Source organism: Pristiophorus japonicus, chromosome 8 (assembly GCF_044704955.1).
Source record: "Pristiophorus japonicus isolate sPriJap1 chromosome 8, sPriJap1.hap1, whole genome shotgun sequence".
Lineage (NCBI taxonomy): Eukaryota > Metazoa > Chordata > Chondrichthyes > Pristiophoridae > Pristiophorus > Pristiophorus japonicus.
This window is the reverse complement of record NC_091984.1, coordinates 104584389-104608596: the sequence shown is the minus strand read 5'-3', so window position 1 is coordinate 104608596 and position 24208 is coordinate 104584389. Positions and strand designations below refer to the sequence as shown.

At 42.9% G+C, this 24208-nt stretch overlaps 1 protein-coding gene across 1 annotated transcript in view; it reads left to right on the top strand.

The window, feature by feature from the left end:
* Window positions 1-24208, top strand: part of tmem59 (transmembrane protein 59) — a 55831-nt gene extending 31623 nt beyond the window's left edge. The window contains exons 3-8 of the mRNA XM_070887227.1: window positions 2951-3045; window positions 4849-4998; window positions 8989-9070; window positions 12476-12599; window positions 14358-14475; window positions 23254-24208. Of these exons, the coding sequence (XP_070743328.1) occupies window positions 2951-3045; window positions 4849-4998; window positions 8989-9070; window positions 12476-12599; window positions 14358-14475; window positions 23254-23406 (722 nt within the window). The 3' untranslated portion in view covers window positions 23407-24208. The remainder of the gene's footprint in view (window positions 1-2950; window positions 3046-4848; window positions 4999-8988; window positions 9071-12475; window positions 12600-14357; window positions 14476-23253) is intronic.

Below are 24208 nucleotides of genomic sequence, written 5' to 3'. Positions count from 1 at the left end.
CAGCTCGAAGACTGTTTGCTGTCGCTGTTGGGGCTGCCGTCGAGACACTGACGCCACACCCCTGCCTGTCTCCAACATGAAAGGCAAGCCCGAAGCACAGCAGCTCGAAGGCTGCTGATGTTTCACACAGGTCGGAACATGGTTTATTTAATCTTTTCTTTGCTTATAAATTTTTATTCAGGTTGGCTTTATTTGTATAATATTTGTATAAGTATAACTAAGGATTGATTGTAGAATTTAATGACTTCCCTCCCACCTCATTCCCTACGCCTAATTTGTAACCTACGCCTGATTTTCTAAAGTGTAGACGAGGTTTTTTCGAGCGTACAAAAATCTTCACTTACTCCATTCTAAGTTAGTTTGGAGTAAGTTTTCACTGCCGAAACTTTGAAAACAGGCGTAAGTGGCCGGACACACCCCTTTTGAAAAAAAAATTCTGTTCCAAAGTGAAACTGTTCTAACTGACTAGAACTGGAGCAAACTAAATGCCGAGAATTTGAATTTCTAAGATACTCCGTTCTACACCAGTTGCTCCAAAAAAATCAGGAGCAACTTGGGCCCATTAATGTGGAGAAATGTGAAGTTATCCACTTTGGTAGGAAAAATAGAAAAGCAGATTATTTTTTTAAATGTTGAGAAATTGGGAAATGTTGGTGTTCAGAGGGGCCTGGGTGTACATGTACACAAATCACTGAAAGTTAACATGCAGGTACTGCAAGCAATTAAGAGAGCAAATGGTATGTTGGCCTTTATTACAAGAGGATTTAAGTACAAGAGTAAAAACATCTTTCTGCAATTAGGGCCCTGGTGAGACCACACCTGGAGTATTGTGTACAGTTTTGGTCTCCTTACCTAAGGAAGAATATACTTCCCATAGAGGAAGTGCAGCGAAGGTTCACCAGACTAATTCCTGGGATGGGGGAATTGTCTCATGAGGAGCGATTGAGTAGACTAGGCCTATATTCTTGAGTTCAGAAGAATGAGAGGTGATCTCATTGAAACATACAACATTCCTACAGGGCTTGATGGGGTAGATGCAAGGAGGATGTTTCCCCTGGCTGGGGAGTCTAGAACCAGGGTGGTCACAGATTCAGAATAAGGGGTCGGTCATTCAGGACTGAGATGAGGAGAAATTTTTTCACCTTGGAGGGTGGTGAATCTTTGGAATTCTCTATCCCAGAGGGCTATGGATGCTCGGTTGTTTATATTCAAGACTGAGATCGATTAGATTTTTGGATATTAAGGGAATCGAGGGGTATGGGGATAGTGCAGGCAAATGGAGTTGAAGTAGATCATCAGCCATGATATTGAATGGCGGAACAGGCTCGAGGGGCCAAGAGCCCCTTCCATGTTTGTGTTTTTGTATGCTGTAGATCTGTCATGTGACCATGTAATTCTTACATTCTGGTCTTTTGACTGACAAAAAATCTGGTCAACGATGAACCTTTTATTAAAACAAAATGTGCTGCTTGCAAAATATGGTGGGTGTCAGGAGAAAGAAGAAGGCAGGCATAAAAAAGATTTTCAAGTGATTTTTAAAGTTTAAAATTTATAAAGCAGAAGAAAATTTAAAAACCATGAATGGAAAGGAACATTTTGTTTTTACTCAAGTGCTTATTGAAAAATGTAATATTGCTGTAATAAAACCACTCCTTTATATTTGAGTGGCTTTACCAATGTAATAGTATTTGCTTCAATAGTGTGGATCAGAGTACTGAGTCTAAATTCATCAGTTCTCTGGTGGTAATATGGCATGTGTTTATTTTAAACATAAACATTTTCTCTGGAAGCCAAAAGGAGGCTATAGATTGCATGGATTTAGTTTAGGGTTGCCCTTGGAATTCATGATTTAATTTGTATCCTGCTCACTCAGTACCTCCTCCTCCTCCACTACAGATCTGATGTAGTTGGACCAAATTATCATAGTTTATGAAGGTGTTGTTACATTTGTTTAATATATTGCTACAAATAGGCTATAGTTTAAAAACATGTGCCTGTTGATTTCTGGATTCTTTTACCTCAATCTGGTTCAGCAAAATTACTGAAACGAATACCGTTTGTGCTTTAAACAAAGCAAGCTTTTATTTAAAAAGCAAATCCCGATCGGGGACTTTATCAGACAGAAGGAATGCAAGTCTGTTCGAACGCACCCACTTCCTACGGACAAAGTGACGTTACATTGTAAAGGGACGATGGTTATACATTTTCGGCAAAAGATAACAAGATAGGGCTAGAGTGACATCCTAGTTCAGCCTATCTCTTTTGATCCCTCTTTCCCTTTGTCCACTCATAAGCCGACCTAAGTATGGTCTGATTTTAAACAAAGACCTTCTGTTAATGTTTCAGGTTAATGACATGATTTAATAAGACCTTGAGGTTTTTCTGCAAGCTGTGGGTTTTGTTTCAATACGTGTTAGTGTTGTAACATTTCGCAGTTTCGAGTCTGAGATGTCATGGCTATTCCTCCATGAATTCTTTGTTAGCTTATACTGTCCCTATACAATTCCCATGTTCTCAACTTCAATGTCTCTATACATTTTTAAACATTCACATTCCCACCAGTACCCTATCGTAGTATTACACAACTCTCTATTCTCTCCAGATGCCACTTGTGGTTAGAAGTGCAAAAATCTAATTGTACGGTTGGGTGTTTTTCTCAGTTCAAGTAGACATGGTATGGAATTTCACACATCCATTATGATTTATTTATTGAACTCATACATTATGATGCTGAAACAAAAAACAATACCTGATCATGATAAAAATTAATCAAATGAGGGGTAGCTTTATTACAATGTTAAGCACAAATTGGATGAGGTTCCTGGACTTCAGGAATTCCATGAGGCCTGTTGACTACGTGTGGACACCTTTTATGCAAGACTGATGCATATACGGTCTGGATCTAACATTCAAAATGCTTTCTTTTTTACAATTTGCATTCCCTTTTTAGCGTGTGCTGAAGCATATAAACAGCAAGATGAGCAATACGCGTGCAACTTGGGGTGTGAAAACCAGCTTCCGTTTGCTGAACAGAGACAGAAACAGGTAAGAAAAAAAACAGGTAAAAAGGAGAGAATGTACAAATTAAATGGGCACCAGACATGATTGGAAAGAATGAAGGCGAATAGAAATGGAGGGATGGAAGAGAATTAGTTAGAAAAAAAAACAACACTGAAGAAAAATTCTTTAAAATTTTGTGAATAAAAGATTTGAAGTGTGTGTGCGTGTTCAGATAGTAAGAGAAAGTTGTCTGATAGTGTCCTCCTATGGCTGGCATTATCGCTGCTGACTCTTTTCCCCCCCCCACCCCACCCCATCGAAGTCCAACCCCTAGACCTCACACCTTTTCGTCTTCCCCAAATGTTATTTTAAATATATGTAGAAGTAAAAAAATGTTGTGAAGTTCTCCCACACACACACCTGTGCTGGAAATGTTCATTCTTCCGATATGTAGAAGCAGACACTGATTGTCAATGTTCCTATTGAGCTGCGCAGCAGTCTAGAGGTCCTGCGCAGGCCGTTATGTGGCTTTTAAATGGAAAAACATCGCATGCAGGGAAATTTGAATGGGCTGTGCAGCCCATTAAAGGGGCCATGCACCCAAAAATAAATTCGAGCGAACATTGCTGATTTCCAGGCCTGGTATCTCAAGTAAATTGTCAAGTCATAATGCAATCCAAATTTGTGTCTTGATGCCCCTCTTCCCTGATGTCTCTCTATCTCTTGACTAAGTCTGAGCCCCAGCTCTTAGAAAGTGTCGATTGCATGGTATTTGTTCCTGATCTGTTGGAGTTCATTGTTTCGATCCTCATGTATCCTCTATAATCCACAGCATGTTTGCCTGGGAGCAGTAGGTCCTTACATTGTGCATGCTCACAGGTGTTAAAAATGTGTTTTTTAAAATAAAAAAATAAAAACATTGATATATTTGGTATCTGCAGGCTGGAGGACAAAGGGGTACTCTTGGAATTCAGAATATGGGATGTGCAAGCACTGAGGCAGAACCACTAAATTGCAGACATTTTCAATTGGTGCTTCCCAATAATTTGGTCAATTTCAGCCATTCCTCTGCCAACAGAACCTATAGATTTTTTTGTGTGCAGATGTTCCCTTGATTTTGGGCTAATTTTTGCAGGATCCCTGTAGGTTTATGGTTTTTTTTTTGAACGCAGCAGGGGAGGGCAGATTGTTTCTATTTATCTTTTGTTGGGGAGGAGGAGTGCAGCTGTTGGCTTCCTTCATTATCCTGAAGGAATTAATTTTCTCCTCCTCTCCTGAAGGAAGTGCCTTATTGCTGGGGCATAGTTCTACAGCCTTCCTCGAGTACATTGCCTGATTGACCATTCTTCATTCTTCATTTGTGATTGTGGACAGTGATTTTTGGCTGATACCTTGATTAAGGGGTGTTACAGCCAGTCTGCCTCCTGACTGACTCTTCAGACTACAGTCTCCTCATGGGAAAGTTACAGTTAATAAAGAGAGACTAACAGCTTTTTTTAAAAAAAGTAATCGGTGAGGGAGAGAAAAGTTAATGTTCATAGGTGTGGAGGAGAGGGAAGTAATAGAAATGAAGAAGGAAAGCAACAATGAATACAGTGAATGTTTTGAAGACAGTATCCACAGCTTGTCAGCTATGGGCGACAGAGAATTTATTGGTGGGACCTAGCATGAAAAACTTAAGAACTACTGGTCTAATCTAGAACGCATGCTGTATCAGCCATGTCATGTAATTTCAATTACGTAGGGATCACCACTAAATATAAACTTTGTTCCCTTTTCTGTTTTAACTATGACTGTAGTATATGATTTTGTTATATTTTGCATGACAATTTATCCTCCTTCCCGCAGCTCATGTCCATGGTGCCAAAAATCCATTTTGTTTACCCAATCAGCATAATGTCTGCTTTCTGCAATGATTTAATGAATTCGGCTCAGAGCTTCTTCACCTCGTGGACCTTCTACCTGCAAACTGATGATGGCAAAGTAGTTGTATTCCAGGTAACAGCATTGCATATTCAGCACTCGCTAGTGAATTAAATGAGGTGCACAAATAAAAGCAGTGCTGAAAGTGTATGGCAGATCCACCAGCATCTGAAATAAGATCGGCTAACATCTATCGATTAGATTCTTTAGCTGTCCTGACGAAGGGTCTACGTGGAATATATTATCCTCTTCCCAGATGTTGATGGATCTGCTGTGTATTTCCACCTTTTTGTAGTTTGTGTTTTTTTCATCTACAAAATTATTGGTTTATCTATTGAAAGGAGATTTACATTCACTATCATTGGGGGAGGGAAGTCATTATGTCACCATGGAAATAAATTAGATTGAAGGTAAAGAAGGAAAATATTAGAGTAATTGGAAGAACAATGGGAATTATGTCAATAACAGAACTGAAAATGAACAAGATGATTGAACCTTTAGACTGCCAGAGCATTAGTATTGACCAATAAATTCTGATACCTTTTTTTAAAAAAAAAAATGTCTTCACACCCACAGCTCACTGAGGAGTATCCAGAAACCCTCAACTACTTTACGCTTGGAATACCCTTAAGTAATCACTGGGAGTAAGCGCACATGAGCTATAAATGAACTAAAATGTTCATTAACTCAAACTTTATCTTGGCAACTGCCATTTTAAACTACAGTAAACATAATACACTTCAATGATAACTTTGACAATTTATAATATTTGCCTTTGATAAAATGGCTGCTTTTGAGTTGTAATATCGGAAATTTGATTATTTTCACACCATCACCTGCATCACTCAGTTTTCTCCTCCAAAGTTTTCCTGTGATATGGTTACATGATGCCAGCAACCCTTTGATACCTCGCTCAAATGGCTGCTGTTAATGTGAGGCCAGTACTGTACACTACAGTGAGTTTAAAGGGCACCACAGCTAAGCCTGATTATGTCCTCACTTGACATCTATACATGCTTTTTCTAGCAGCTATCAGGAGTGAGGACTACCGTCCACTCCTTTTTCTGTACAATTCCTTCATAGCTCATTTCTCTGCTGGCTGAGATCAGATAACTTGGCATGGACTGGGGTTTGAAGTCAGGAACTTCTTGGCTCTCTGGCTTAGTGTCACACTGTTGAATCTTGATGTTTAATGGGTGTTGCCTTATATACTGTACTGTCTGCAAAAGTGGTTTCTGTATCAGTGCTTTGATTGGCTGTCAATGAGCAATGAGGCGAACCCTGGTGTACTTGAATGTTTTGGGGGGCTAATTTATGCACATACATTTGTCAGCCTAAATATTCTACTCCTGCTGGAATGACTTTATAAATTTAAACTCTGAAATCATGGTCACAAGATCCTTAATCAATATCTCCATGTCTTGTGTTCTAACTTTTGAAAAGTAATTGTTTCAAGTTTGTGATCCACGAACCAGGTACAATGTTGAAGGTAAATGTTTTTAACCACACCAGTCAACTAGTGATCTCATCCCTCACCTTTTCATGAATTATGTATACGTGTACGCCAGCTTGTTTGTCCGTTAAAGACTTCTCTTATTCTCGTATGCCATAATCGTGACCATCTTCAAAAAAGGGGACAAGTCCGACTGCGGCAACTACAGAGGAATCTCCCTGCTGTTGGCCACTGGGAAAGTCATTGCAAGAATCCTCCTCAACTGTCTTCTCCCTGTGGCTGAAGAGCTCCTCCCAGAGTCACAATGTGGATTCCGCCCACGAGGGATACAACGGACATGATCTTCACCGCGCGACAGGAGAAATGCAGGGAACAGCACCAACCCTTGTACATGGCCGCCTTTGACCTCACAAAGGCCTTTGACACTGTCAACCATAAGGGACTCTGGAGCATCCTCCTCCGTTTCGGCTGCCCCAAAAGTTTGTCACCATCCCCTCCACCAGTTCCACGACAGCATGCAAGCCGTGATCCTGACCAACGGATCCACCACAGACCCAGTCCACGTCCGGACCGGGGTCAAGCAGGGCTGCATCATCACACCAACGCTCTTCTCGATCTTCCTCGCTACAATGCTCCATCTCCCTCAACAAGCTCCCTGCTGGAGTGGAACTAAACTATAGAACCAATGGGAACCTTTTCAACCTATGTCGTCTCCAGGCTAGAACCAAGATTGTCCCATCCTCTGCCATTGAACTACAGTACACGGACGACGTTTGCATCTGCGCACACTCCGATGCATACTCCAAACCATCGTCAACACCTTCACAGAGGCGTACGAAAGCATAGGCCTTGTGCTAAACATCAGTAAGACAAAGGTCCTCCACCAACCTGACCCTGCCACACAGTACTGCCTGCCCAGCCATCAAAATCCACAACTCAGCCTTGGACAACGTGGACCATTTTCCATACCTTGGGAGCTGACTATCAGCAAGGGCCGACGTTGATGACTAGGTCCAACACCGCCTCCAGTGAGCCAGTGCTGTCTTTGGTTGCCTGAGGAAGAGAGTGTTTAAAGACCAGGACCTTAAATCTGGCACCAAGGTTATGGTGTATAGGGCAGAAGTGATTCCTGCCCTCGTATATGGCTCGGAGACATGGACTCGGAGACAGCAGACACCTCAAAGCACTGGAGAAGTACCACCAGCTCTGCCTCCGCAAGATCCTGCAAGTCCACTGAGAGGATCGACGCACCAATGTCAGTCTTCTCGATCAGGCTAACATCCCCAGCATCGAAGCACTGATCACACTCGACCAGCTCCGTTGCGCGGGCCACATCGTCCGCATGCCCGACACGAGACTCCCTAAGCAAGTGCTCTACTCGGAATTCCTACACGGCAAGTGAGCCCCAAGTGGGCAGAAGAAACTCGAGGACACCCTCAAAGCCTCCTGGATAAAGTGTAACATCCCAACTGACACCTGGGAATCCCTGGCCCAAGACCGCCCAAAGTGGAGAAAGAGCATCCAGGAGGGCGCTGAGCAACTCGAGTCTCGTCGCCGAGAGTATGCAGAAACCAAGTGCAGGTAGCGGAAGGAGCGTATGGAAAACCAGGCTTTCCCACCCACTCCTTCCTTCAACCACTGTCTGCCCCACCTGTGACAGAGACTGTAATTCCTGCATTGGACTGTTCTCAGCCACTTGAGAACTCCGAGTGGTAGCAAGTCGATTTCGAGGGACTGCCTATGATGATCTCGTATCCTTCCATAGCTTTTGCTACATTGGGTAATCCTTCAAAAAAATTTAACCTTTGCCACTGGATGAGGGTAATGTTTCAATATACACTTGCAATGCCGTAAACTGGTTTGGGGAATCACTGAAGTGTGCATTTGATGATCAGAGCAAGTATTTGACATTTTTACATCAGTGCCCGTTATGCAAATTGAGTCAGTCGGGGCAAAACGTCCCTTTAGCGATTGACCTAAAGGCATGTATGATGTCAGGTAATTCGATTGATTGAAAATGGGTTTTGTAGAAAAAACTTCAGTCATTGAAAACCCGATTCTTTGAAAGTTGCTTCCACTTTCTAAATTATTGTTGGTGGGAGCCAGGAAAGAAAACATAGATGGTATATAAAATTATTGAAATTTGTTTACTCTAACAAAATATGAAACATTATAAAGATTATATTACACTGGAAAAAATTAGTTTAAAATAGGACAAAAAAAGTGGAGTGAAGATAAGGGAGAAAGAGCAGAGTTGGTTTTTAAAATCATGTTTTAGGTAACTTATAGTTTAAGTTTACTATTGTAGAACTTGAACTTGATTAGTTTTATTACTGTCACATTAGTTTTTGAATCAGCATCACCATGCAGGAGTAGAATCTGGATGACATGGTCATTTTGCTGGACCTGCCAGAAGTCTCTGGGTTAAAAGGTTTTTGTAATGAGATCTATAATCTTTGGCAGTTAATACTTTGAATTTCCTCTGCCCAGGACTGGCTTTGACTTCATGGATGACTTTCACATTATTCTAGAAGATGTACAATATTTGTGTTTTTAACCTGTAAGTTGAAATTTTTAAACTATAATGTTTTTTCTTTCCTCTTTCCTTCAAGTCTGAACCTGATGTACAGTTTATGGTTCCACAATTTGAGCTGCAAACAGATGATGTAAAAGAAACTTCTCAGGCACTGTCAGGTAAACTTCATTCCCAATCTCTGGACTAATACCTGTTGTATAACAAAAGGTGTATTTTTCAGGTATGTGGCAAAAAGCGCCTTTATTTACCTTGGCAGTAAACAGTTGTGGCTGTCCAACCCAGTGGTAAGGCATACATTTAAATGCTAAATGTTTTGCTGGCGGTATTCAAACCTGAATTGCAGCATTCATATATTTAAAAACCTGAAATGCAACATATCGCTGCCACACATTCAGCAGAGGAGAATGCAGTCCAGCAGTAAGGCACAGACCCATCTTTTATTTAAAAAAAAAAGTCATGATTAATTACCCTGGTAACTCTGGCTACATACACTACCGACTTGAATTTTACAGACCAAGACAGTCCCAGTGTGGACCCAGGTTTGTGCTGACATAACTAATTTTAGCTAGGATTGTTAATGGTTCTCTTTCCGCCCCCCCCCCAATTTCAAGAGTGCTGTCATCACCCCCGCCTCAAAAAAAAAACACCCTTGCAAACTAAAGTCTCATTTAATGTGTTGTCACCTCTCCGATCCATGCTCATCTCTCTCTCCTGCAACTCCCTGTTTAAATCTCTCCAAATAGGTGACTACTCCTTCCATAGCACGGAAATGGCTCAAACATACCACCCTCCAGCGCCTCTCCTCGTAATTCAGCTTGCTGGGACTGCTCTCGTTTGGTTTCACACTTACCGATCCAATTGTATGTAGCCAGAGCATTTTTGCCAATTACCTCTCGACAGCCAGCTCACCATCACCCCTCGAGGATCGGTTCTTGGCCTCTTGTCTTCCTCATCTACATACCGCCCCCTGGCAATATCGTCTGCAGGCTTCGGGTCAGTTTCCACATGTCTTTGGGTGAACTCCGCACTACTTCTCCTCCAGCTCTCTCAATTCCTTCACACCCTCTGTGTTGTCAGTTGTCAGACTGCACTCCCCTGCTATTTCAGGGCTTCCTTTTGATGTATATATTCAATTCCCTTTTGAAAGTTCATATTTTTTTAAAAATTTACTTATATCTCCCTGGTTCTTTTACCAACTACCTTAAGTCTGTGTCCTCTGATTACTGACCCTCCTGCCAGTGGAAACAGTTTCTCTATATCTACTCTATCAAAATCCCATATCATTTTGAACACTTCTGTTAAGTCTTTCCTTAACCTTCTTTGCTGTAAGGAGAACAATCCCAGCTTCTTTAATCTCTCCACATAACCGAAGTCCCTCATCCTTGGTGCTATTCACGTAAATCTCCTCCGCACTCCCTCCAAGGCCTTGACATTCAGTTTTGGATGAGCTGTAATTTCTCCCAGCTAAACATTGGATTTACCAAATCCATCATCTTTTGACCCAGTCATAAACTCTACCTTTTGCCGCAGACTCCATCCCCCTCCCCACACTATTCAAATGTTCTTTTAGCCAGACTCCCAGCCTCCATAAATATCAGCTCATTCAAAACTTGGCTGCACGTATACTAATCGGCACCAATTTCAGCTTTCCTTGTGCAGTAATCCCTGCTGTGTACATGTATGAGACAAAATGAGTACAGGGGTATGGTTAGATTTTGATTATTCCCGCCCCATGGTTTACATACCATCCAGGATCATGTGAAGAAAGAATGATTGGACGAATGCTAGAGCGATGCTGGCACCCAAGGAGCTTTAAACCATCAGAAGTTGCATTTTTAGTGGGGTAGGAGAGAAATGTACCATTATGCTGCTCATGTTTATCATATAGTTACTGCTCTATTATAGTGGAGGCTATGTAGTTCCTCCTGAAAATGAGATGCTAAGGGTACCACCAGTCTAAAAAGACAAGTTGGTTTGCAAACTTGTTTTGCAGCTAGACAAATAAATCAGCAATAAAAAGCTATTTAAAAAAAAAAAGTTTTGAGTATGGGGTGGGACGCCATTTTAACTTTATAAAGTTATTCCAACGCATGGCTTTTGAAGCCTTAACAACTTCATATAGGACACGGTAGAGTTTCAGAATAGATTAGAGGTGTTTACATGAACGACTAAGCTGGTTTTGTAGATTGTAATCCAAAAACTGTAGTCGCTATAATTGTTATGGGACCCACGCATTGCTGTACAGTTTTATTTGCAAGGGACTTTTCTGAAGCACGTTGCTTTTCATTAATGGGATAAATAAAATTAAAATTCATAATTTTGTATAGATAATTTGGTAGTTTTTGCAATCTTATATTTACATATATCCCATGTCCTAATTAATTTTTGTCCCGTCAATGGCCAGAATTCTTCCACATGTTGCAAGTCTGCACTTGTGCAGCAAGAACCATGGGAAACCACTGTGTCTGCATTTAGTTTGATCACTGTTTTGCTTGGCTACTTGCATGAATTTCTGGTCTCCACCCTGTAGAATTAAATGTAACCTACTGTTCCATAAGTTTTGTTTATTTTTGTTGGTATAGGAGGAGGAAATAAGCTGTATCCTATCTGGCACAAAGTCCTGCTCACCCATTATGCCTGTCCTTGTTGACCTATGTTGGCTCCCAGTGCTCCAACACCTCAAATTTAAAATTCTCATCCCTGTGTTTAAATCCTTCATTGCCCTGCCCCTCCATACTTTAACTTCCTCCAGCCTTACAACCCCTTCCCCGAACACACACTTCGTCTGAATCTGAGACTCATTGCTCCACCATTGGTGGCCATTCTTTCAGTCATCTAGGGCCCACACTCTGGCATTCCCATTCTAAACCTTTCCACCTCTAAGACCCTCCATTTAAAAAAAAAACACTTCTTTGACTAAGATTTTGATCACCCCTCCTAATAACTTGTCATATAGCTTAGTATCTTATTTTATTCTGATTATACCTCCGTGAAGCTTCTTGGAATGTTTTTCTCTGGTTAAAAATACTATATAAATGCAAGTTGTTTAATTGTGATGCACCAGAACTGCCTTGGACTTGAAATACTGCTTCCATAACCACAAGTTCTTCCAGCACTTCTCTTGCACTTCTGCACAGTGTGAATTCTGACAGATGATTCTTTTATTCATCTCTAGCCACTATAATGTCTGCAAAGCAATCTTGTTTCTCTCTACTGAGTCATTATTGTGGTCATTGTTGCTCTGAGTTTTCCTGTCTTGTTCCTCCTAACATACCATTCTCTGCATCCTCGCTATGTTGAAATTGGGATTTATCGCACTCATTTCTTTCATTCGCAGATCAAAACTATGGATCTCCTTGCCTTGTTCAATCTCATCCACTTCTAACCACCAATCGGGCTGTTAAAACCTACTACTTGGTTTACCTTATCTCCTTTCCTACTCTCTTCAGCCTTGGTACCCTGAGCTATGGGTATTGGTCCTTCATCCAGGTTTCCAACAAAAATGTTAATAGTGCTGAGAGTTTGTCAGGATTGTATCTGAAAACTCTCATTTTTATCAATAGATCATATAGCCAAGGCTATTTATGATGACACTCGAAAAGCTTTCAGAAGGGAACATGGAAATGGCTTGTATTTGAAAGAGAGTCATGAACAGGAAAACCAAAGTGTCTTGGAGTGTTTGTCAAGGTAGGTGTTTTGATGAATTGTGGCTCAGAAAAATCAAGGCAGAAGATTGTTGCTTGTAGAGGGTTATATAATGTGCACAGGACTTCAGCCTCTGGCTTTAATCAAAATTATTCTGACAATTACATACTGGCAGGATAAGCATGGATGCCCTAAATCAGTCAAATTACAATTGATGAGGCACCAGTCTAATCTAACTTTGACCATTAGTTTCTTCTAAGGAAAATTACAGTTGCCATATTTGAAAGCAGAAAATGACGCAAATCCAGTCAGTAATCATTGGCAGCTTGTACAAGTGTGTGGAGATCCTATCGATATACAAGTGCTTTCCAGAATGGTGTCATTGAATAACACACGGGAGCAGGAACTTTGGATGACTCTTCCCTTCCTGTGCAGCCTTCCTGGCTGAGATCAGCTTACTCTGGGCAAGCCAGGGATTGAACCTGGGACGTTCTGTGTAGTGCTACTTCATCAGGGAGCTGTATCATTTTACATACTGTAAATAAAAATTGAGTGTCACACTTCAGACAGCAAGAAGTATTTTAACAGACAGCAAGAAGTATTTTAAACAAATGACAAAGGGCATACTGTCTTTCAGACCTAGACCCAAAATTACAAGCACGTTCCAATCTACAAACCTTGCCAAATAGGAATAAGCTCTGATTGGCCTGACTGTATTAACTTACAGCAACTCCTACAAAGTAATGCATTGAATGTTATGTGGTATCATGCTCATGCCATTATACAGCAGCATATTACCTGACATACCATGAGCAGCGCTTTGGGAAACCTGCTAGTTTTTTTTTGAATTGGTCACTATCATTGTGTTCCTGCAGCTAGTTACTGGAAATATACTTTTCACACTATAATGCAAATTAATCACATAGTCAACAATTCAAATAAATTACTTAAGGCCCTGTGATTCTTAAAATGAGCAAACCAGGTTTAACTATCCGTTTCTCTTTAGATAGCTTGATTTTTTAACTAGGGGCAGCACAGGCCTACCCACACTGTGATATGTGTGCACTAGGTCCGTGCAGCAGAGCAGGTCTCCCGTCGTCCTGGTTAACCTTTGCCACTGGATAAAGGCCTAGTTCTGTCAAGCCTGTGTGGTGGCTGATGTGCAACGGTCACCACAAGTTTTTTTTAAAAATCCACGCACAGGCATCTTCCACCCCCTCAATTGGAGTTCAGGACTGGAACATCGGATCCTTCATTGAAACATCTGTGAACTCATGTGGAAGCCAGTCATCCTCGTTCGAGGGACTGCCTATGATGATGTAAGCACAGAAATAATTACAAAATTCTTATAGCAAGGCTTTCTTAATCTATTGACTATATTGTAAAGCATCACAAGTTGAATTAATTTTACTTAAAATAAAATTTGTAACATTAATTCCCATTAAGTGGAAAAAATGATGCCCTGTGCCATGCAGAAAGTATGAGGGCACTCCAAGTTGGCAATATAGGTGTTGCCAAATCCCCTACTGTACCATTGCGCAGAGTCAGAGACTGGGTATTTCTCCACAGGAAAGGAAGCCAGATGAGTGACCTGCTTTGGCCACTCTCGCAGCCTCTTCGGTACAACCTTGTGCAGCAGAAGTCTGGAAACTATGCCTTAGGCAAGGAATGACTAAAGGAAGAACAAAAGAAATACATTCACAGAAGCTTTTTCGATCCCATATTTTTCAGAAACCTACACCAGCCCTAATGGGTAATAAAATACAGGATTACGAAACTTTACTAAATTGTTTTTTTCAGGAATGCGGGGATACCTCGCTGGATATTAACCACCACCTTGGTGCTCTCCGTGCTGGTGCTGTTGTGGATCTGTTGTGCTACTGCTGCCACTGCTGTGGAGCAGCACAATCCATCTGAGGTAAGACTGATGTAATCATCCTAATACTACATCATGCCTCCAGATTGAAGTTAGTTACTCGGGCTGAAGGAAGTTGAACATTATGAAGTGTATGTACGTGAAAACGGAGATGGGACTAGGAAGCGGTCAGTGTTCTGCACCGTGTTTGATCATCCTTTTCACATGGTGCTGTTACACATGGCACCTTGTATCTCCTGTAAGCGGTCCTCAATGCTGAATTGTCAATCATGTTAGACAAGAAAATTACAGTAAGAACATTTTTGATGGGGAATTTTACCATTACTCATGTAGGAGTGTAAAGGAGACAGAACAGAGTGATGTGCAGTTGTGTGTGTAGAAGAGCGCCATCATTTTTTTAAGTGGATTTATTTCTGTAATTGCAAAACCCATCATCTGCCTGGTGTTTTGAACTCCTAACAGCCCATTACAATCATATGAGGAAATACAGTTTGAAAAAAAAAATTACATGGTTTTTAATCTCCTTTGGTGCTGTGAAATAATTTATCTGTGGGAATACTCCAGAGTAGGAGGGCAGAGCTGTGTTATTAGTGAGTTCTAATTGCATAACATGCTGATGTGCAATTTTATTTTTCTCGTTAGCTTTTCTTGGGTGGGTCCCCTACTATTGTCCTTTTATCTTTGTTCCCCTGGAGTAATCAGAGTGCCATTGACCTGATCCTGGTTGCACTCCCCTGAACTTCCATCCATGTCCAACTCCAGTACCAGAAATCTGTTGCAATGGTTCTGTTTCTGCCTATTTTTCATACTCTAGGGCTGCCGTCTATATATTGCTGTTCCCTCTACCTGGCTAGTGAAAGCCTCATGGAAGGTGTCTGGGAGATACATTTTCTCGTCTGCAATGAGCAGCATTTCTAGATGGTTCTCAAGCCCCTTAATTAGTTTTTCGACAGATTTAGCACCACAAAAACATACTCTCTCTGGATACTTTGTGACATCCTGCATGTCACAAACCATAAGCTTAGGATCCACACAGCTGGCTTTATTGTTGACGTATGGAGAGAGTATTAAATTTTAAATGTTTTTAATAAACCAATTTATAAGCCAACTCCTCAACTGTAACTCTGTCGTAAACCCTTGAATAAGAATAGTACTTTGCCAAAATAACACTCTGCTGTAAGGCTCCATAATTGTAGAATCCCTGAACTTGGTGTAATTGGGGGGGGGGGGGGGGAGAAGGGGGCATGAAATGAGCGAATGGAGGGAGTGTGATTCCAAAGGGGAAGAAAAACTCCACAATATTCAGATTGGCGTGTATATTTTAAAATGTCCTTGTACTCACTTATTCAAGATGCACTTCTCTTTTCCTACCCACTTTCTGCTGGTTGCACTTCTGATCTGCTTCTGATTTTTATTCCTAATGTTTGAGCCATCACTTGCCATTGAATGCACTGGCTGAGCAGTATTCCTATAACTGATAGTTTAAGGAAACTGATTCAAATGCAGCATTGATGAGAAACTCTGAAAAATCTCTGGGATTAAAAATCCCAGTTTTGTATCCCCTTAAAGGAAAGTACGTCACCTCTGCTTTGTAGCCGTTGGACTGAGACTAAGAAATCAGTACAGTACTACATGGTCATTTCTGCTTTCCGACCAGGTGCTCATCTGTTTTAATTTTGACATTTGCATATCTTTCTATTGAAGCTATGTCTTTCTGTTGAGGTTTTTGGTATGAGTATTGCCGTATTTTGTAATTTACATTAACTCACTCATTACATTTCAATCGGATAATAACTGTTGACAAACGGTGAAAGTACAAGTACAGTTTTTATAAATGTTATATGTACCTGGCAGTTCTTTTGATCAGAAAATGAATTTAAACTTAATTATCCACCAGCTGAAGTCTTTAGCATTCATGAGGGATGAGTGAGTGCTGGGTACTGAGTCCAGCACTGACCTGCATGTAACTAACATTTTATTACGTCGTCCTATTCGTAGAATCATAGAAATTCACAGAGCGGAAGGACGCCATTTCGGCCCATCGTGTCCACGCCGGCCGACAAAGAGCTATCCAGCCTAATCCCACTTTCCAACTCTTGGTCTGTAGCCCTGCAGGTTATGGCACTTCAGGTGCACATCCAAGTACTTTTTAAATGTGGTGAGGGTTTCTGCCTCTACCACCCTTTTAAGCAGTGAGTTCTAGACCCCCACCACCTTCTGGGTGAAGAAATGTAACCTCCTACCAATTACTTTAAATCTATGCCCTCTGGTTGTTGACCCCTTTGCTAAGGAAATAGGTCCTTCCTATTCACTATCTCGGCCCCTCAAAATTTTATGCACTTCAATAAGGTCTCCCCTCAGCCTCTTCAGTTCCAAAGAAAACAAACCCAGCCTATCCAATCTTTCCTTATAGCTAAAATTCACCAGGAAACATCCTCGTAAATCTCTGTACCCACTCTAGTACAATCACATATTTCCGGTAATGTGACCAGAACTGCACACAGTACTCTAGCTGTGGCCTAACTAGTGTTTTATACAGTTCAAGCATAACCTCCCTGCTCTTGTATTCTATGCCTCGGCGAATAAAGGCAAGTATTCCTTATGCCTTCTTAACCATCTTGGTACTACCTGATCTACCTTCAGGGATCTGTGGACATGCACTGCAAGGTCCCTTTGTTCATTTACACTTCTCCGTGTCCCACCACATAATGTATATTCCCATGTCTTGTTAACCCTCCCCAAATGCATTACCTCACACTTCTCCGGATTTGAATTCCATTTGCCACTGTTCTGCCCACCTGACCAATTCATTGATATCTTCCTGCAGTTTACAGCTTTCTTCATTATCAACCACACATCCGATTCTTAATCATACTCCTTACATTCAAGTCTAAATCATTGATACAAAAAGTAAGGGACCTAGTACTGAGCCCTGTAGAACCCCACTGGAAGCAACTGTCCAGTCACAAAAACACCCATCAACCATTACCCTTTGCTTCCTACCTCTGAGCCAATTTGGATCCAACTTTCCACTTTACCCTGGATCCCATGGGTTTTTACTTTTGTGACCAGTCTGCCATGTGGGACCTTATCAAAAGCCTTGCTAAAATCCATATATACTACATCAAACGTACTACCCTCATTGACCTTCCTTGTTACCTCCTCAAAAAATTCAATCAAGTTAGTCAGACACGACCTTCCCATAACAAATCCATGCTGACTGTCCTTGATTGATCTGTGTCTTTCTAAATGAAGATTTATCCAGTCCCTCAGAATTTTTTCCAATAATTTTCCCATCGTTGAGGTTAGGCTGGCTGGCCTGTAATTACTTGGTCTATCCTTGTCTCCTTTTTTAACAAAGGTACCACGTTAACAGTCCTCCAGCACCACACCTGTATCCAGAGAGGATTGGAAAATAGTCAGAGCCTCTGCTATTTCTTTTGCTTTTAACAGCCTGGGATACATTTCATCTGGACCTGGGCATTTATCCATTTTCAATGCTGCTAAACTTCTTAATAATTCCTCTCTCTATCTGTTTATTTCATTTAATATTTCACACTCCTCCTCCCTGATTGCAATATCTGCATCGCCCCTCTTTTGTGAAAACAGATGCAAAGTATTCAAGAACCATACCCATGTCTTCCGCCTCCATACACAGATTACCTTTAGGGTCTCTAATAGGCCATACTCTTTAGTTCTCCTCTTGCTCCTTAATGTATTTATAAAACATCTTTGGGTTTTCCTTGATTTTACTTGCCAACATTATTTCATGCTCATTCTTGGCTTTCCTAATTTCCTTTTTCATTGTACCCTTGCATTTTCTATACTCCTAGAGTTTCTGCAGTATGAAGCCCTTGGTATCTGTCATAAGCCTCCCTTTTTTTTTTATCCTACCCTGTATGTTACTTGATATCCAGGGGTCTCTACATTTCTTTAAGGGAACATATTTGCTCTGAACCCTCCGGACGACCTCCTTGAATGCCTCCCACTACTGACACTGATTTACCTTCAAGTAGCTGTTTCCAGTCCACTATGGCTAAATCACCTCAGCTTAAGAAAATTGGCTTTTCCCCAATTGAGAACTTTTATTCCTGATCTATCTTTGTCCCTTTCCATAACTACCCTAAATCTAACTGAATTATGATCATTAGCACCAAAATGCTCTCTCACTGATGCCCCTTCCACCTGCCCAGCTTCATTCCCTAAAACAAAGTCCAAAACTGCCCCCTCCCTTGGGCTTGCTACATACTGGCTAAAAAAGTTCTCATGAATGTAATTTAGGAATTCCGCACCCTCTCTACCTTTCTCACTAATTTTATCCCAGTTAATATTGGGGTGGTTGAAATCCCTGACTCTTACAGCAGTATAGTTTTTACACCTCAGAAATTTGCCTATATATTTGCTCTTCTATCTCCCTCTGACTGATCATTATCATAGGCAGACCCTTGGAATCAAGGAAGACTTGCTTCCACTAATAGTGAGTTCTTTGGTGGCTGTACAGTCCAACACGAGAGCCACAGACCCTGTCACAGGTGGGACAGACATTTGTAGGGGGGTTGGGACTGATTTGCCACACACTCCCTCTGCTGCCTGCGCCTGATCTCTTCACGCTTGCAGCGTTGAAATTTGAAGAGCTGGACGCCCTCCAGATGCACTTTCTCCACCTAGGGCGGTCTTCGGCCAGGGTCTCCCAGGTGTCAGTGGTGATGTCGCACTTCAATAGGGAGGGTTTGAGGGTGTCCTTGTAACGTTTCTGCTGCCCACCTTTGGCTCGTTTGCCATGAAGGAGCTCCACGTAGAGCAATTGCTTAGGGAGTTTCGTGTCTGGCATGCGAACTAAGTGGCCTGCCCAGCGAAGCTGATCGAGTGTGGTTAGTGCTTCAATGCTGGGGATGTTAGCCTGGGTGGAGACATTGTTGGTGATGCATTTCCAGCGACTTGATGTGTCTTCTGTACATCGTCCATGCCTCTGATCCATACAGGAGAGAAGATATTATTACAGCCCTGTAGACCATGAGCTGCTTGGTAGGTTTGAGGGCCTGGTCTTCAAACACTTTTCCTCAGGCGGCCGAAGGCTGCACTGGCGCACTGGAGGCAATGTTGAATCTCCGCATCAATGTCTGCCTTTGTTGACAAGAGGCTCCCAAGGTATGGGAAGTGGTCCACGTTGTCTAGGGCTGCGCCGTGAATCTTGGTGACTTGGGGGTAGTGCTGTGCGGCGAGGACAGCCTGGTGGAGGACCTTTGTCATACAGATGTTAAGCGTAAGGCCCATGCGTTCATATGCCTCGGTGAATACATCAACTATATCCTGGAGTTCAGTCTCAATGTGCGCAGACGCAGGCGTGGTCCGCGTACTGCAGTTCAACGACAGAGGTTTGGGTGATCTTGGACCTGGCCTGGAGGCGGCGTAGGTTAAACAGCTTCCCACTGGTTCTGTAGTTTAGTTCCACTCCAGCGGGAAGCTTGTTGACAGTGAGGTGGAACGTGGCAGCGAGGAAGATTAAGAGGGTTGGAGTGATGACTCAGCCCTGTTTGACCCCGGTCCGGATGTGGAATGGTTCTGTAATGGATCCGCTGGTAAGGATCACAGCCTGCATGTCGTTGTGGAGCAGGCGAAGGATGTTGACAAACTTTCAGAGGCATCCAAAACTGAGGAGGACACTCCATAAACCCTCACGGTCGACAATGTCAAAGGCCTTTGTGAGATCGAAAAAAGGCCATGTATAAGGACTGGCGTTGCTCCCTGCATTTTTCCTGCAGTTGTTGTGCTGCAAAGATCATGTCCGTTCCCCGTAGGGGACGAAATCCGCATTGCGACTCCAGAAGGAGCTCCTCGGCCACGGAGAAGACGATTGAGGAGAACTCTAGCGACAACCTTCCCAGTGGTTGATAGGGAGATTCCCCTGTAGTTGCCGCAGTCGGATTTGTTCCCCATTTTAAAAATGGACACGATCACTGCATCTGAGATCTCCCGGCATGCTCTCCTCCCTCCAAGTGAGAGAGATGAGGTCATGTATCCACGCAAACAGCGCCTGTCCACCATATCTTAACGTCTCAGCAGGAATTCCATCCGCACCCATAGCCTTGTTGTTCTTGAGCTGTTTTATGGCTTTGCCTGTCTCGTGCACCGTTGGGGTTTCACTGAGGTGGTGACGGGTTGCATGCTGCGGGATGGAGTTGAGAACACTCGAGTCAAAGGCAGAGTCTCGATTGAGGAGATCTTCAAAGTGCTCCTTCCATCGGGCCCTGACAGCCGCGGTGTCCTTGATGGGCATTTCTCCGTTCTTGGACAGGAGTGGGGTGGGGCCTTGGGAGTTTGGACCGTAGGTGGCCTTGACTGCAATGAAGAATCCTTGCGTGTCGGCTAGTTGTTGTATCACCTGCGCTTTCTCCATCCACCACCTGTTCTTTTAGGTCCCGGGTTTTTTGTTGGACCTCAGCCTTGAGTCGTCTAACGTTGCTTTGCAGCTCCCGAATTGGGTTATTGCTTGAGGCTCAGAAATGCTCTGCGCTTACGATCCATTAGTTCTTGGATCTCCTGATCGTTTTCATCGTCAAACCAGTCCTGGTGTTTTCTGGTTGAGTAACCAAGTGTCTCTTCACAGGCACTGGTTATGGAGGCCTGGAAGGCAGACCAAGCGCTGTGGGCATTGAGCATCTAGAGGTCATCAAGGCATGCTAGAATGGCTGTGAGGCGTTGGCTGTATAGGGCTCTCTTAGCTGGGTCTCTAAGTGCCTGTTGTGCTGCAAAAAAGTTAACTACTTCTGCTGTCCTCTCTGCTTTGGGGCTATGTTAATATTGATGATGGATCGGAGTAGGCAATGGTCCGTCCAGCAGTCGTCGGCTCCTGTCATGGCGCGGGTGATGCGCACATCCTTGCGATTCCTGGCTCGAGCGATGACCTAGTCCAGCAGGTGTCAGTGTTTGGAGCGAGGGTGTTGTCACGATGCCCTGTATTTGTCCCTCAGGCGGAACATGGTGTTGATGAGTTCATGTTCTAGACATTTTGCCCGGAGTAGGGTGACGTTGGAGTTGGATTTCCCTACCCCCTCTGCCAATCCTGCCTCCCCAGAGGGCTGTCTCTTTGCTAACCCTGGCATTAAAGTCACCTAGAAGGATCAATTTGTCGCCTGTGGGGATGCAGGACAGGAATGTCTCTGTTGGAATAAAAACTCTCTAGCCTCGTGTGTTGGGGCGTACACACTGATGACTGTGGCACATTGGTTCCAGGATAGGGTAAGGTGAAGGGTCATGAGGTGTTCGTTAACCTCGCAGGGGAGTCTTTGCGGCGACCGACCAGTTCATTTTTGACGGCAAAGCCGACTCCATGAAGGCGGCGTTCTTCCTCTGGTTTTCCTTTCCAGAAAAAGGTATAACCTCCACCATGTTCCTTGAGCTGGCCTTCTCCTGCCCGCTGGGCCCCCCTTAGGGCGGCGATGTCGATGTCAAAGCGTCTTAAGTTCTCGGGCAACTATGGCGGTGCGGCATTCCGGCCTGTCACTGCTGGAGTTGTCCGTTAGGGTTCTGACGTTCCAGGTCCTGAACTTTATATTAGATGAGTGGAAGATGCCTGTGCGTGAGTTCTTTTAATGTGGGGTGGTCGTTACACACCGACTACCACACGGGCTTAGCTGAGCAAGGTCTTGGTCCAGTGGCAAGAGAATCCAAGACGACTAGGGACCAGACACTGCTGTATGAGCCTAGTTGCCTATGGCGAGATGTTGGCCGCAAGACTGTTAGTACGCTCCCAACTGTGTAATTGCCCCTTTTTTTGTCTTCAATTCAACCCATCCCTCCTCACAGCTGTAATTGTTTGTTTAATCAATACTGCGAATCCCCCTCCTTTCTCCCCCCCCCCCCCCCCCCCCCCCCCACCACCCCCGGGCCCCGCGCGAGGATATTGGTGTCGGCTCTGTTGAAGTGCAACCCTCCGGCTTGTACAGGTCCCACCTCCCCCAGATGCAGTCCCAATGCCTCAGGAATCTAAAGCCCTCCCTCCTGCACTGTCCCTCCAGCCACACATTTATCTGTCCTATTCTCCTATTTCTGTACTCGCTAGCACATAGCACCGGGAGGTCCTGCTTTTTAATCTCTCTCCGGCTCCCTAAAATCTACCTTCAAGACCTCTACCCTCTTTCTACCTATGTCTTAGGACTGGTATGGACCACGACCTCTGGCAGTTCACCACCTTTCTTTCTCCCCCCAACCCCCAGAATGCTCTGCAGCCGCTCTGTGACATCCTTGACACTGGCATCAGGGAGGCAACATACCATCCTGGAGTCACTTCTGCGGCTGCAGAAATGCCTGTCTGCTCCCCTAACAATTGAATCCCCTATCACTCTTCTTCCTCCTCTTCCCCCACCTCCTCTCCCTGTGCAGCTGAGCCACCTGTGGTGCTGTGGACTTGGCTCTAGCTGCACTTCGCAGAGGAACAATTGCCCTCAACAGAACACTGCTTGGATTGCGAGATGCACTCGGGACTCCTGCATTACCTGCCTGGTCCTCCTCTCTGTCTGGCGATCACCCTCTCTGCACACTCTTAATCTGTAGGGTGGCCACCTCTAGAAATGTGCTATCCACAAAGTTCTCGACCTCGTGGATGCACCGCAGTGACTCCAGCTGCTGTTCAAGCTCCGAAACCTGGAGTGCTGATGGTGAGTGAGGACATATCAGCTGCACCAGCCTGCTGCCACGCTGAGACCATAAATGAATAAAATACTGCTTTTATAAAAAAAAATGTAAAAGAAAATCTTCATGTGACATTGACAAATGAAGAAATCTATAAGTTTTGTGACTAGATATGCCTTGCTATTACAGAAACTGAGCATATATGGTGACATGGAGTTTATGAATGAATTGAAGCTAACTCAGTATCCAGCATCCTCTCTGATTATCATCAAATCCAAGGATGAAAAGGACATGGCAGGACCATTACCGATTAAAGTGAACCTGGACCAGTCGACGATTTAGACAATCGGGATTAAATTTGGACTCTCCTTATGTTCTGAAATTTGAAATGGTAATTTTTGCCAAATGTCTGGTTGAGGTGAAATTTCATAATTAAGATAAATATTGTTTTTGTTACATTCCTGGATACAGAGTAATTGGAACTATTTTTAATTGACCTATAGATAATGGCCTGTTTTATTAAAGGTATCTGAGCTATAGCACAGCTATATGTTACACACCACTCTTGTCTGCATGTTTGAAAACCTGTTAGCAGCTGACCTTTTCGATCGCACTGGTTGTTCCTTTGTACAGATTAAATGTCATTGCCTGTAACATTTAATATATGATGCGTTTTCTATTTCTACTATCAGAATGGACATTTAACTGAAGTTTTAATCAATTTATGACCTGATGTATTGACATTTTCCCCTCTTGTTCGCATCCCCTTTCTGTACCTACATCATGGTGTATCATGCTCTTGGATACATGAAACAATTGCTCACATACATTATGTAAATATTGAGCCACAGTAACCTCCGCGAATACAGTTTAAAGTATCCATTTGTCAGTAGTTCATTGGTAATAAACCTTGTGGTTTTTATTTTACATCTGGGCTGAGTTTTTAGTGCATTTCCTTTTTTCCTCCCAAGTTAAAATATTTTTGCTGAGTTGCTGTAAAATTTTTACTTTATTATATTCAAACTCCAGCTTTTGTGTTTGTAGTTTTTGATCCAAATGTAATATTTCCTGACATGGGTTTTGTGGACAAGATTTTTTTTCTTTTGCTCAAGGAATCATAAAATAAATACTGGTTTGATCACCT